Below are 15,224 nucleotides of genomic sequence, written 5' to 3' on the forward strand. Positions count from 1 at the left end.
AGCAGGCAGCAATCACTTCACGTAGATTTAGATGTGATCACACTCTAGAATTGACGATAAAAAGCTGAAAATCAGCCAGATAGGAAAGCGACGATGATCGTTTTCCTATAGAGACTGCACTGGAAGAAGTGACATTTGAAGTCACGGCCGCACAGCGTGAATTCTCTGGGTTAAACTCAAACTAAACGTCCGCGAACAACAAGTGCCTCCTCGCCTCGCCTCGCCGCTCCGGCCGGGCAGCGCTGCATGCCAGCGCCCAGCCGCCAGGCGGAGCCGCTCCCGCGGCAACGAGGAGCGGGTCGGGACGGCCTGCGGGGCGGCGGTGCCAGCTCGTGCTCTCGTGAACCTTTAAACACACGGAGCAGAGGTAACCGCGGCGCGGATCAATAGGCTAATTATGATGGAAGGGCAGAAGTCCGTGAGCAAAGGGGAAGCGGTATGTACAAACAGCCGTGCACGCTCTACAGTCCTGTCAGACGTGTTACATAAGCGGGAGCGCTAACTGCCGTGCGCTTCCTAGGGAGCTGTGAGCGCAGCGCTGGGAACACCGGGCAGCAGCGCCCGGCCCGCCTGCAGAGCCGCACGGCGGGGGAGGGCTGCCGGCGGGACGCCTCTGTGCCGGGGGCGGGCCGGACTGAGGGGCGGTGGCGGCGGAGAGGAGGGCCGCGCGGAACGGGCGGGGCTGCGGCGGGGCTCGCCATGGTGCTGCTGGTGGTCATGGGCGTGAGCGGCTCCGGGAAGTAGGTGCCGGGCGGCGGGGCGAGGGTCTGCGGTGCAACCGGCGTGACGCTGGCGGCAGGACGTCCGCGGCTCGGCCAGGCACAGTCATCCCGCAGCAGGCCTCAGCCTCCGCACGGCGGCACGGGTGGGGAAGGGAGGTGCTCTGGTTTGGTTCTTCGAAGCGTGGGCTTGCAGTCACGCCCGCTTTTATTTTACGGCTGTAAACAAAGATTTGTCTCCAAATAGATAGGTTTAGTTCTGGGAGCCCTGTCTCTCAGAGGTGCCGGAATAACGAGCTCTTTGTGCTTCTTTGCAGAACCACGGTTGGGTCACGTTTGGCAGCAAAGGTATGGCTGCATTCTGTTCTTCTACCGATGTGACTTCTTAGCTTTTCGCTCTGTGCGGCAGCCCACCGCTCTTGGACAACTGGCACTTACTCGTGCTGCAAACATGGCAGCTTCACGGCGCAGTCTGCCTGCTCACTGAAGCCGGTTTGGGCAGCTATTGCAAACACAACATTGTCTTGAAGGAACAGACATTACGTGTCAACCATTACTGTTGTGCCGAGCTCGTAGTTGTGGTAAAAGTCACTGCATTAATGGTGATTCATGCTGAAGTGTAAGAGGCCTCTAGATTTTAGGTGTCTTGATTAATTCTGGGATCCTCAATAGGATCTATCCAAATCTGATTTGGCCGAATGATCCTTCTTTCTTTCTTTCTTTCTTTTTTCTTAGCTGGGATGGAAATTCTATGATGCAGATGACTATCATTCTCCAGAGAATAAAAAGAAGATGGCAGCAGGAATGCCACTAAACGATGAGGTAATTTCTATGAATTCTGAAAGAGTAGAGTACTTTATCTTTGCAGCCTCTGTCAAATCATATTACAAAAAATTGTGTTTCCTTTATAAACACAGGTTGATTGCCTAGATCTGTAGCTTAGGGGAATCACAGCACTACAGAGGTCAAAAGAGACCTCTGGAGATCATCCAGTCCAACCCTCTGCTAAAGCAGGTACCCTACAGTATGTTGCACAGGAAACTGTCGTGATGGGTTTTGAATAAGTACAAAGGAGGAGACTCCACAACATCCCTGGGCAGCCTATTCCAGAGCTCTGTCACCCTCACTGTATAAAAGTCAATTTTCATGTTCTGATGGAACTTCCTGTGTCTGTTGCCCCTTGTCCTGTCACTGGGCACCACTGAAAAGAGTCTGGCCTCATCCATTTGACTGTACGTTAGATATTTATAAGCACTGATAAGATCCTCCTTTAGTCTTCTCTCCAGGCTGAACAGTCTCAGGTCTCAGCTTTTTCTCAGAAGGGAAAAGGGAGATGCTGCAGACATCATCTCATCATCTTTGTAGCCCTCTGCTGGGCTCTCTCTTTCTTGAATTGAGGAGGCACAATACTCCAGATGGGGCTTCACCAGTGCAGAGTGGGGTGGGAGGATCATCTCCCTCAACCTGCTGCCCATGCTCTTCTTTGGGCACCCCAGGGAGCTATTCCTCTACATCAATGCATGGAACTTTAGATTACATGTTTTCTGCCTTAAATATGTTAAGACACACAAAGGTCTTTGCGTTTCTCTATTGAAGTAATCACTTTCAGTTACTGCAGTTGTTACTCCGTAGTTTTTTTTTTATGTGCTCCTGCTTAAAATGAGTTTTAAGAACTTTTCGTGGAAAATCTCTAGCAATATAAGGCTGAACGTGGGAGTTCTTTAATACATAAAAAAACGTTCTAAATATTTATTAAAAACTTTCATCTAGCTGGAAGTTCACCAAAGCCATTGTCATGTAAAACAGAACTGCATAATTGAATGATCAGTGTTACTGGTGTGTGGTACCAAGCAAGTATCTCTTCTGTAACATCAGTGGTGCAGAATTATAAAGGCCTCCTTGAAAGGCAGTGGAAAGTGAACCTGTAATTATAATAACAAGAAAATGTTGTGTTTATCTATCCATATTTTCATTTGCTGCCCTCATCCAGTAAGAGCTGCACAGAAAGGTGAAATGGGATCAATAGTTTATCACTCAGCTGGTATGACAAAAGTTGCTGAGAGCTTAAGGTTTAAGAACAGATTATATTAAGAAGCCAATCAATCACTCACACTGCCTTTGCCAAACTACTGAGCAAAGGAGTTGCAAAACTGTGGCTATGAGTGCATTTAGTTGTGGTTGCTGCTGGCATAAAAATTATACAGTTATCGCAGATAACTAAATTTAGATCTGTCTTAACACCTTGCAGTAGTTCCTGAAAGCCTCAGCCTTTTAGAGAAGGGAAAAGAGATAACCATTCAAAGTATATGCTGCTATCTGAGAGCAGACTATGTTTGAATCGTAAGGAGGATCCGGGGAACTGCAGGCCTGTTAGCCTGATCTCAGTGCCACGGAAGGTTATGGAGCAGATTGTCTTGAGGGAGATCATGCGGCATGTGCAGGATGACCAGGGGATCAGGCCTAGCAGCATGGGTTCATGAAGGGCAGGTCCTGTTTGACCAACCTGATCTCCTTGTATGATCTAGTGACCCATCTGGTGGATGAGGGAAAGGCTGTTGATGTGGTCTACCTAGACTTCAGCAAAGCCTTTGACACTGTCTCCCACAGCATTCTCCTGCAGAAGCTGGCAGCCAGAGGCTTGGATGGGTACACTCTTGGCTGGGTAAGGAGCTGGCTGGAGAGCTGGGCACAGAGAGTGGTGGTGAATGGAGTCAAATCCAGCTGGTGACCGGTCGTGAGTGGTGTTCCCCAGGGGTTGGTGCTGGGGCCTGTCCTCTTCAATATCTTTATTGATGACCTGGATGAGGGCATCGAGTAAATTCGCAGATGACACCAAATTGGCTGGAAGTGTGGATCTGCCTGGGGGTAGCGAGGCCCTACGGAGGGATCTGGACAGGCTGGAGAGCTGGGCTGAAGCCAATGGAATGAGTTTCAACAAGGCCAAATGCCGGGTCCTGCACTTCGGCCACAACAACCCCAGGCGACGCTACAGGCTTGGGGCGGTGTGGCTGGAGGACTGCGTAGAGGAAATGGAGCTGGGGGTATCGATTGATTCTCGGCTGAACATGAGCCGACAGTGTGCCCAGGTGGCCAAGAAGGCCAATGGCATCCTGGCTTGCATCGGAAACAGTGCTGCCAGCAGGAGCAGAGAGGTGATTGCTCCCCTGTACTCAGCACTAGTGAGGCCGCACCTCAAGTATTGTGTTCAATTTTGGGCCCCTCACTGCAAGAAAGACATTGAGGCCGTGGGACGTGTTCAAAGGAGGGCAACAAAGCTGGTGAGGGGTCTGAAACACAGGCCATATGAGGAGAGGCTGAAGGAGCTGGGAATATTCAGCCTGGAGAAGAGGAGGCTCAGGGGAGACCTCATTGCTCTCTATAACTTCCTGAAGGGAGGCTGTAGTGAGCTGGGGGTCGGCCTCTTCTCTCGTGTCATTAGTGATAGGACCAGGGGGAATGGCTTCAAGCTACGGCAGGGGAGATTCAGGCTGGACATGAGGAAGTATTACTTTTCAGAAAGGGTGGTCAGGCACTGGAATGGACTGCCCAGGGAGGTGGTGGAGTCACCGAGCCTGGGGGTGTTCAAGGAAAGGCTGGATGTTGTGTTGAGGGACATGGTTTAGTGGGAGCTACTGGGAATAGGTGAACGGTTGGACTGGATGATCTTTTAGATCTTTTCCAACCTTGGTGATTCTATGATTCTATGAACTATATTGTAGTAGCAAGAGGGAATTTTCTTCAAAACATTTTACCTCCATAAGATATTTGCAGGTGTATGTAATAAATAGGATGCAAGCAGTGGTAGCAAACCTATATGAGGAAGGATGACAATGAAAAATGAACTGGCTATACATATCAATGCTTATAAATGCTCCAGATGTTAAATGTGATTCTTTCACATGCATTTCACATACAATTTTGAACTAATTTGTTTTGTTTCTAGGACAGGATTCCATGGCTTTGTGCATTGCATGATATACTGAGGAGGTAAGAAAACCTCTGGATTGAAGGAATTTTGGGATAAAGACAAAATAAATAAAAAACAAGACCAAAAAATGTTCCAAAACAGAAATGTATGCGGTAATGTAAAAACTTTTGCAGCTAGTAAAGGCATTCCATTTTCAATAATCTAAGGTGCCATAATAATTTCTAAGGGTGTGATAATCCCTGAATAATAGTTTTGGGAAAATTGTTGCCAGTAATAGTTTTGTTTTTTTCTTCCGTCTACGGATCATTTCAAGGATAATAAGCCCAACAGTATCTACTTAAAAAGGGCATAACAGAGAATATAAGGACAATAATAGTAGGATAAAAATTTTTAGAGATATTTGTATTCAGAGATTTGTCAGGTGATCAGCTTTTTATTAAACTCTGTATTATAGTGATTATATACTTTCTAACCTCAAATAATCCTACCTCCACTATTCAGAGGCAAAGGTAATTCAAAGTTTTCTTGAACTTGAAGGTGAGAATAGTAAAATGTGTAGCTTTAAACTCACCTGTCTTTAACTTAATATGTTATGCTAAACTCTTATTGCTTTGTAAAAAACAATCGGGGGCATGGTGGCCCAGTTGGTGTTCTCAATCTTTCCAATAAAAGACAAATGGTGTAAGAGGGAAGGCACTGAAATTGCATTCCCACAATTGGTTGTGAAGCTGGCAATGGTGTTTTGATTTTGTTGATGGTGGGATCTTGTTGGATAATTAGCATCTGGTAGAGTTATGTCCAGCTTGTTTAGTGAGGCAAAGCTGTCTTTGCCTGAAGGATGTCTAACCTGGAAATGTGGGTTTTAAAGCAGGAATGACAGGAGAGAGAGAGTTATCAGCAGTCTTGTGAAGGGTAACAACACTTTGTTGACAAAAAGAGGGCCTGGAGTGATGTAAATAACAGAGAATAAAAAGCAAGCAAGATTGGTCTTAGCTGGTTTCAGTTCAAACATTTGCATGTAAGCAAGGAACTGGCAGTAGGGAATGATTCCAAAGGAGAAAAAGAAGGGGGGAAAAACGCAACAGACCATTTCTGGGAAATACTGGAGTGCCTGTGAGATGTCTGCAGGTTAATATGTGCAACATGAGACATAAACATGGGAACTGTGTGCAGCTGTGGGGCTGTGATCTTGTTGGAACCATGGAGGTTTGGTGGTGTGTCTCAAACGGTTTGAGTACTGCACTGGAGGAAGGTGAGGTCTGGAAGTCAGAGAGGAAGAGCTGCGCTTTATGTGAGAGAGCAGCTGAAGTGCATACAGCCTGCAGTTGGCTGAGGAGCCAGCTGAGAGCTTACAGGTGAGGACTGAGGAGCAAACCAATGTTTTGGCAATGTAGAGGGTGTCTGCTTTAGGAACAACACAGCTAGACATAAGCAATGCAGAATGTTCTTGGAGAGCATCAGTGACACTTTCTGACTCAAGTGACAGACAAGCCAGCAAGAAGAGATGCTTTGATGGATCTCACACATACAAACAAGGGAGGGCTTATCGGAGATGTGAAGCTCAAAGTCAGCTCTAGATGCAATGACCATGAGATAGTGGCATTCAGGTTCCTGTGGGGGGAAAACAGGTAAGAAGCAAGAGTGCAATCCTGTACTTGAGGAGAACTTACTTCAAGAATCTGCTTGGAAGCATTCCATGGGATTAAGACACTGAGGAAAGAGGGGTGCAGAAAAACTTGATGTTCATAAATCACCTGTACCAAGCCCAAGTATAGTCCATCCCAGCAAGCACAAAGTCAGCCAGAAATTCTGAGAGGCCTGTGGGTGAACAAGGAGCTCCTGGAAAAGCTGAAGCATAATGAGGAAGCATACAGAGGGAGAAAGCAGAGATAAGTAACCTGGGAAGAATACAGAAGCACTGTCTAAGGATGCAGGGATGCTGTTAGGAAAAACAAAGCCTGTTTGGAGCTGAATTTGGTGAGGAACAATGAAGGTAATCAAGAAGGGCTTCTGTCAGTACATAAGTAGTAAAAGGTAGACCAGGGAAAATGTGTCTGATATCAGACTGGGCAGAGGTTGCAGTGACACAGTCTATACCACAGCCTTCACCAATTTAGTCTTTACTAGGAAGACTAGATATATATATTTTTTAAAACGAATCCCAGGCTTTTTCCATGGACGCCCGTGGTTAAGTCTGGATCAAGGAGGATCTTCTCCTAGTAGAAGAGGCGCAGATTAGAGAATACTTGAGCAGAGTGGATTTAACAAGGAACACTAAGGAACCTGGCAGATGTCATTTTGGTGCTACTCTCAAGTGATCTTTGAACAATCATGGCAATAGGGAGAGGTGCTTCATGACTGGAAGAAAGTAAATAATACTTTATAATCAAGAAGAGAGGAAAGGGGAAGACACAGAGAACTACAGGCTGGTTAGCCTCACCTTGATCTCTGGGAATATGATAAAACAACTTGTTTTGGAAAACATTTCCAGGCATGTGAAAGAAAAGGAATCATGAATAGTGAGTGTGGATTTACAGAGGTGTTGTTATGCTTGACAAACCTGATAATCTTCTATGATGAAATGACTGGCTTAGTAGATGAGGGGAAAGCAGTGGATATTGTCTACCTGAACGTAACTGAGGCTTTTACAGTGTTTCACATGGGATCTTCATAGAGAAGATGATGAAGTATGGGCTGGTGATTTGGACCGAAAATTGTCTGAGAGGCCAGGCTTAGAAGCTGGTGATCAGTGGCACAAAGTCTACTTGGATGTAATTAGAAGTGTGCTACATGGGTAGAGACTGAATCTGATCCTATTCAACATCTTCATATGTGATCTGGGTCAAGAGTATACCTGAAGCAAGCTCGCAGTTGACCCACCTGGGATGAGTGGCTGACATGCAAGACTGCCAAGCTGGCATTCAGAGGAACTTAGACAGGAGAAGTGAACTGACAGTTCAACAAAGAGCAATGTAGTCCTGTGCTTTGAAAATAACAGTCCAAAGCACCAAGACATGCAGAGGGCTGCCCAGCTGGAAAGCAGCCTGGCAGGAAAGGCCCTGCAGGTCGCAGTGGACAAAAAGCTGAACACTAACAATGAGCTCTTGCTGCTAAGATGTCTAATGATATCCTGAGGTGCTTCAGGAGAAGTTTTGCCAGCAGGTGGAGAGAGGTGATCCTTCCCCTCAGTACTGGTGAGGCCACACCAGGAGTACTGTGTCCAGTTCTGGGCTTCCCAGTAAAAAATGGAGCTACTGAAGAGAACCCAGCAAAGGGCTGTGAAGATGAAGGGACAGGACTACCTCTCCTACAAGGAAAGGCTGAGAGCTGGGATCATGGAGCCTAGAGGTGTGGGGGGGATTTCATCAGGGTGGCTATATATCTGAATTGAGGACTGCAAAGAAGACAGAGCCAGACTCTTTCAAGTGGTTACCATAACAGTTCAAGAGGCAGTGGCCATGAACTGAAGCTTGAGAGGTTTTTCCTGAACATAAGAGGAACAGTAAGGGTGACTGAGCTCTAACAGCAAGCAGACTGCCCAGAGCTGGTGGACTCCCAATCCATGTTCTAAAGCTGTCTGAACATGATGCTTGCTGTAGGTTTCCCTGCTTGAACACAGGATTTTAGACCAGATGACCTCCAGAGACTCTTTCCAATCTCAACCATTTTGTGAAGCTTGAAAGAGTTCTATAGAATGTTCAAATACTGATTTTTGCACTCTGTTTCCTTGTTTTTTTTTTGGTTTTTTTTTTAGTTATCACCAGTATCAGATATCTTTTTAATTTTTCAATAATCTGGACACTGAATGCATTTTCTGAGTTTCATGTGGCAGAAGTCTGCTAAACTGCTGGCACTCAACCTCTGGGGCAATTTGCTGCCTATTCAGAAGCGCCTAGGGTCTGAAACATAAAGAGAGGGGGAGATTTAGTCTGGCAAGGTGCCTGCTGAAAACCATAGAGATTGGCACTTGGCACAGCTTGTCATGGCTCATTTCACCCGTTTGCACCTTTACTGCAAATGGAAAGGGTGATTATTGCAGCCAACAGTTGCCCTTAACTTACAGTCTGCTGCCAGTATGCTATGTTCCTTCTTGGATCACAGAATCAATTAGGGGTAGATGGAAAGGGAATCAATGCGTAACATCAGCCACTTATTTTCAAAAAATGTATGGAATTTTGCTTACATATATCATCTCAAAAGTTATTCTTCAAAAATGTCACTTCTAGCCACTTTCCTCTGAATGTGATCTCCTCCTCACACTCTTCTTGCTCTAGCTTTGCACAGTGGCCACTGCTTCCATGTGCATACCAAGTGATCTTATCTTGTTAGAGGATGGGTTCATTTCCTGAGAAATTTGTCTCGATTATTATGTTAGATCCACTGTGTTTTATAACATGCCAGCCAAAGCTGCTGCCTAACTCCAGAAACTTCCCAAAATCAACTCAACAGTGTGTTAATTGCACCGTTGCATAATTGAAGCATAATTGCAGACATGTGGAAGCACACGGCATTGGTGTGGCCTGCCAGTACTCCCAAAGCTGTCCTCTACAAGGATACAGGGCTTGTCTCTCATGACAGTGTGTTGTTTGTTGTCATTTTTGATAGAGAAGAATCATCTAGACAAGATGCAGTTCTGGCCTGTTCAGCACTGAAGAAAATTTATAGACATATATTAGTCAGTGGAGCATCTGCAATTGGAAACAGTCAGTCAGAGAAACCAGGAGAAAATGCAGCACTGAATATCCTCTTTGTTCATCTGGATGGTCCTGCAGACCTCATTGCTCACCGCCTGGAGAAGAGGAGAGGACATTTCATGCCACTGAAACTACTTCAGTCTCAGTTTGATGCTCTGGAGCCTCCTACAGCACCAGAAAGCTTTATTACTGTCAGCCTAGAAAAATCTCTTTCTGAGATAGTGCTGGAGATTGAGAGAGCCATTTTTTCAGGGTGAGGCTTTTCCAAAATAAGTTTCTAACTCATACATGCAGACATTCCCTTAGCAACATCATGCTTATGAAGCGTTATTTTAATTGTTTTTAAGTTAATCAAAGAAACTATTTTTTTCCCAATATTTAAGTGAATTACAATGTTAAGAACTGGTTTGCTACTCTGGTATTTTTATCATGGCTCTATAAAAGACATAAAAAATGAAGCTTTAAAAAACTGTCAATAATTTTAAAATTCCTCAGAATGTGAGCATAAAATTGTGCTAGTATCTAAACACAGCCTGCTTTTGAAAATCGCATCAAGGATCATGCACAATAATTGAATTTCTTTTTCAATTTTTACTGCCAAACATGGAGACAGGCATATCTAACAAGTGATTAATTAATTTATAGCTTTGTTAGAAGCTGTATGTTTATTTTCCTGCAAGTGTAAAAGGCAGGAATACACACGATGAAGTTCCATGCCTGACACTGTCGCTGTCTCACTGACAGATTTTTAACACTCTAGTTTCTGTGTTTACGTTCTTGCCAACCTCCCCAGAGCAGTGAGACCTCACCACTTCTTTAATACTTTCACTGAATACCAAGCTGGAAGCTACAGAGGGAAAAAGGTGGTGGTGGTAGTGGTGAAGTAACATACAAAATACAACTGTATGAAAAGTTATGGAAATAAATGAAATATCAGAGGCATCATTGTGGCTCTTAAGTAGTGTCTTTCATGTATAAACTGTATATTTTTAGAAAGTATATAATGAGACGAATAGTGGAGTAGCACTGGATGCAAGATTGAATGACTTTTTCTTCTCTTAAATATTTGTTCGCTTCCCTTTCTCTTGTCTGGCACACTTCAGCCTCCCACCACAGGCTATGCCTACTCCGATACATTCTTACGGATATATCTTCATACAACTACTTTAACACTTAGGAGCAAAAAATTTCTAATATTTTCCTTTTCTTTTTTTCTTTTTTTTTTTTTCCTTTTCAGTGGGAATTTCCAAATACAATTACCTAGCTCAATGGAATTAAGATTGGAAGATGTAGGTGTTCTTTTGGTCTGTTTGGATTTTTAAAATAACTCTTTACATCTTATAACACAGAAGGTACTTTTTTAGCTAGCCTAACTATGAAAACTCCGCAGGTAATTTCTGTAGGAAAGATTCCACGAGTCAGACCTGATAGCATCATATTCATCTGCTGTTGCACATTAATTAGGCTGTGTGTCATGCAAATTTTTGGAAGGACTGATGAATTACAGACGTGATGCTTCAAAGTACCTTTGGAGTTATATTTCCCTGAACAGCTAGTTGAAAACCATTTGCCTTCTCATTTTGTGTTAGTATTCAGTGCTTTGTGGTATATCAGTACATATTCCTGCCCTTAGATCAGTGCTATAAATGAGCACTGTGAGCTCTCAGAGGCAAAGCTACATGCAAGAGACATCTGGGTGCTTTTTATCAGCCTCAGACCAAGTGACCCAGAACAGAAACGTGATCAGACACTATGAAAATCAAAGAAATGGCACCCTCTTGTGGTGCCTCCGCTTTTGACAAAGACTATCCTTGCTATATGCCATCTATTAAAGATTTATGCCCACTTTTTTTTCCTTCCCCTCTCCCCGCTCTGTATCCCCCCCAGTGCAACAGACTAGGTTCAGGACCTACAGTGCAGCGGGAAAGCAGTTGCATCCTGTTGCAGTCATGATTTAGACTCTCAAATTCAACTGGTCACTGTTTTCAAGCATGAGTGCTTCAAAAGCTAGAGTCCAATTTTCACACCATGCTCATAGATTAGCTGATATTAACAGCAAATTTTGCTCGACATTTACCAGGTCTCTCAGGTGTAACAGCTTGGTTTGGAAATCTGCTTTTTCTGAACAATGTTTTTTTTCTTGCAGTTCACACTACTTCAAGTATGGCTATTTCTATCTTCAATAACAGGAGCATTTTCACTCTTTAATGTATTTGCCTTTAACTTACAAAACAAAATATTTCCACAGTTCAAATGAGACTGAAAGGGGAGGATGTTAAGAGAACTATTTAACATGCCAATTATGTCATGAATGATAGTTGTAGTTCCCATTACTCTAGCTCAGTACTTCAGCCCATTGTGTCCTTAGCAATTCCCACCTACATCTCTGCATTAAAATAAGACACCTTTGCACCCCATTATTCTTGCCTCCACATTAACTAGAAGTTGACAGCATCTAAATCCAGTTATATTTAATGGAGCTAATAACCACACCAACCTCACCTTTCCAAGAAAGAGCAGCAGGTAATCAGCAGCTGAAAGGGAAACGCACCACCTTTGTGCTGTTGTGATATCCAATTTCTTAAACCATCATCACAGTGCTACAGATCTGAACTTGGCAATGCTCAGTGCATAGTGGTTTGTAGGAGTGGCTGGCTTTTTTCCCAACTACAGGGAAATCCTGCTGGGTTCCTATAGGCCTGTTCACGTGCCAGGGTTGCAGGAATGCAGAAGCTGCTTGAAAAGAACACTGGATCACTGGACTCCCATTTCTCAGGACTATCTGTGGACCCCAGCTCCACTATTTGAGGATACTGCTTAAGAAATAGTTCTCAACCTGGTAAGTAGTGTGCTATCACAGTTCGAAGGACAAGAAAGCATTACTTTCATCATATTCTGTGCATCAGGGCAGAGGGAGGAGGCAACCTGTCACCTAACATGCTAACCACACACAGCAGCTCCCGTTTTAATGAGGCAGTGCACGTGTGCAGGGGAAGATCCCAGGGCAGTCTCCCTACATCAGTTTTATTTAAGCACACAAATAATTCTGCACATATATGTACATTTATTATTATAAATAAAATGAATTTAGCAGGTTATTAGGGATGTTCTATTCAGACTAATTGCATCTTAGCTCTGATTATTTGGATGGAAGCTTTCTGTCCATATTTTGAAATTAATTTAACAAAGGCAGCAAAAAATGAAGAAGAAATATCTGGAAAAGGAAATAGCTTTCCTGTCTCAGCCAAGAGCGTAAGTTCTCTACGGAAGGCATATGCAATCCTTTCTTAAGAATGTATGCTATGCTCATTACATCCCATGTACCCACTACAACTAAAAAATATGTGCATTTTGCAGTGTTATATTGAAGAAAGAAAAGCGTTGAACTCCAATAATAGGCCATCTCTAACTGCACAGGGAACTTATTAAAGGAACAGACCCAGTTGCCTGCCAGCTCAATTCTGAAGTAAGATGGTTCTGTTACTATGCAGACACTAACCCAAAGGAACTGGAAAACGTCCTTTAATAAGTTCCCATCTTGCTGCCACATTCCCAGGAATACTCTACCACTGTTGTTTAATTTGAATGCTTTGTTTCAACTTTTTAATTTTTTAAATGGCATAAGATGGGTAACATAGGTAACACTTCCGTAACTTTCAGCCTTTTCTTCTTTTTGCACATTACTATCACCATCCCTAGCAGCAGTGTGATGTCCAGGCACAGCAGTTCATGGTAGGTAGTTGCATCAGATCTCATTTGTTCAGTGCCATGAACGAAGCAGATACTCACACCCTTTCTTCCCAGTCCAAAAGGCCATCAGCACACTTCAAGATATTTAAGTGCTGAGTTAGCTGTAAGACTGCTAATGGACGACCGGGAAGGTATTTCTGAAGACAGAATTTTAAGGCAGCACAGGAAGGTACACTGTGGCACAGGGGAAGTGAGCGGGAATATTGCAACACTATTATACTACCAAGTGTGCTCTTTTGCCTTTGAAGAGGTAATAAAATGGGACGGCACTTACAAACTCTGTTTCACCTACTGCTATTTTGTTTTCTGACAAAAGAAGTATTCTCCCTATACTGTAGATGGTCGCTGTACTACAACTATTTACAAGGAAGTTAGTGTTGCTACTACTTGGTTGTAGATAAATAATGGCTGTACTTTAGGAAGTAGGTTTAATTCAAGGAATCACTGTATAATTTAGGTCAAACTTCACCTTTTTTCAATTCTAATAGAATTTCACTTCAAATACAAGGTCTTGGTTTGCAGGGTGCACCTCAAGTACTTGGGAGTGGTGATAGATGTTGTCTCAAGAAAACATCCACACAATATAGGTTCACTGGTAAAAAAAAAGCATCCTCTCCCCCAGTTCACGTCACTCTTTCATTTGACAGTAGACTTTCTGGCTGTTACAGACTGTGTTCTTAAAAGCGTGTATCTTATGAATGATCTGGGGTCTCGGTTTTTTTAAGGCAAGATCCCAGTAAGGCACAGTATAAGGTGAAGTAAAACTGCTTAAAGATCCTAACAAAAAAGCTATTGCAAAAATAGCTGTTACAGTGGAATGGTTATTCTATAGGAACTGCTTGCAATTACTTCCTATCACAGCTTATGGTCAAATGCAATGGAAGCTACCCACCGAAGTCACTGTGAAGGTTAGATACCATACAGATTTATTACCACTGGGTTAGGAAATATAAGTTTAATTCCCAAAACAAACACATTTGAAAAGGTTTGGATCGTATAAAATTCATCTTACCTGTATATTCAATATTAATTGATTTATTTACTACTTCATGATGGTGAATTCATGAGAGTTTAATCTAAAAGCAGAGGCTGGCTAACCAATAGATTTTCTCAGTATCATGTGTCAACAGTATTTTGTCTATCTGTTTACTGCCAAAATAGAAGACAAGGCTACACGACAACAAACTCCTGTGAGTCAAATAGTGCAGATTCTGCCCACAAAACTGCTTTATGGAAACTTCATCATAGAACTGCGTGAGTTGTAAAGGACCACAGTGATCATCGAGTTTCAGCCCCCAACCGTGTGCAGGGTTGCCAACCATTAGACCAGGCTGCCCAGAGCCACGTCCACAGCCTGGCCTTGAATGCCTCCAGGGATGGGGCATCCACAGCCTCCTTGGGCAACCTGTTCCAGGGTGTCCCCACCCTCAGTGTGAAAAATTTCCTCCTAATATCTAACCCAAACCTCCCCTGTCTCAGTTTAAGACCATTCCCCTTTGTCCTATCACAATTCACCCTTGTGACCAGCCCTTCCCCCTCCTGTTTATACACTCCCTTCAAGTATTAGAAGGCCACAATGAAGTCTACCCAGAGTCTTCTCTTCTCCAAGCTAAACAAGTCCAGTTCCCTCAACCTTTCTTCATAAGGAGAGGTGCTCCAGCCCTTCTCTGGAACCATTTCAAGAGCTCTACATCTTTTTTGTGCTGGAGGCCCAGGCCTGGACACAGTACTCCAGATGGGGCCTCCCAAGAGCTGAGTAGAGGAGGACAGTCACCCCCCTCTCCCTGCTGGCCACTCCTCTTTTAATGCAACCCAGAACACAGCTGGCCTTCAGGCGACAAGCACACACTGCTGGCTCGTGTCCAGCTTCTTGATCAGCATCTTTATGCTAGCTAGTAATTTTAAGCCATTTGCAAGCAATGTTTTTTTTAAACAAACTGAAGTTATAATTACCATCAAAAGATCATTCAAACCAATATTCATAGGAATTCAGTGACAATGCCCACAACTACACAAATACAAGCAAGTGCTACTCAGTGTCACACAGCAGTGTATTTTATTGCATTACCCCAACTTTAGATAAAGCAGTAGTCTTCAGTATCAGATGCCTTAGACTCTTCCCTTCAGAGCATA

At 43.7% G+C, this 15,224-nt stretch overlaps 1 protein-coding gene across 5 annotated transcripts; it reads left to right on the forward strand.

Annotated features, from left to right (window-relative positions):
• The first annotated feature begins 293 nt into the window (after positions 1–293).
• On the forward strand, positions 294–10,278 carry IDNK (IDNK gluconokinase). 5 transcript variants are annotated; one of them, XM_048930884.1, is made up of 5 exons: positions 294–367; positions 1,037–1,067; positions 1,455–1,541; positions 4,663–4,706; positions 9,253–10,278. In XM_048930884.1, the coding sequence occupies exons 3-5, from the start codon at positions 1,512–1,514 to the stop codon at positions 9,596–9,598; spliced, it is 420 nt and encodes a 139-aa protein (XP_048786841.1). In that variant the 5' UTR covers positions 294–367; positions 1,037–1,067; positions 1,455–1,511; the 3' UTR covers positions 9,599–10,278. The 5 variants fall into 5 exon arrangements, with proteins under 5 accessions (XP_048786841.1, XP_048786843.1, XP_048786840.1 ...); XM_048930886.1 differs by lacking the exon at positions 294–367 and adding an exon at positions 418–436; XM_048930883.1 differs by lacking the exon at positions 294–367 and adding an exon at positions 537–740.
• The last annotated feature ends 4,946 nt before the right edge of the window (positions 10,279–15,224 follow it).

The sequence above is a fragment of the Lagopus muta genome, chromosome Z (genome assembly GCF_023343835.1).
Source record: "Lagopus muta isolate bLagMut1 chromosome Z, bLagMut1 primary, whole genome shotgun sequence".
Taxonomy (NCBI): Eukaryota; Metazoa; Chordata; class Aves; order Galliformes; family Phasianidae; genus Lagopus; species Lagopus muta.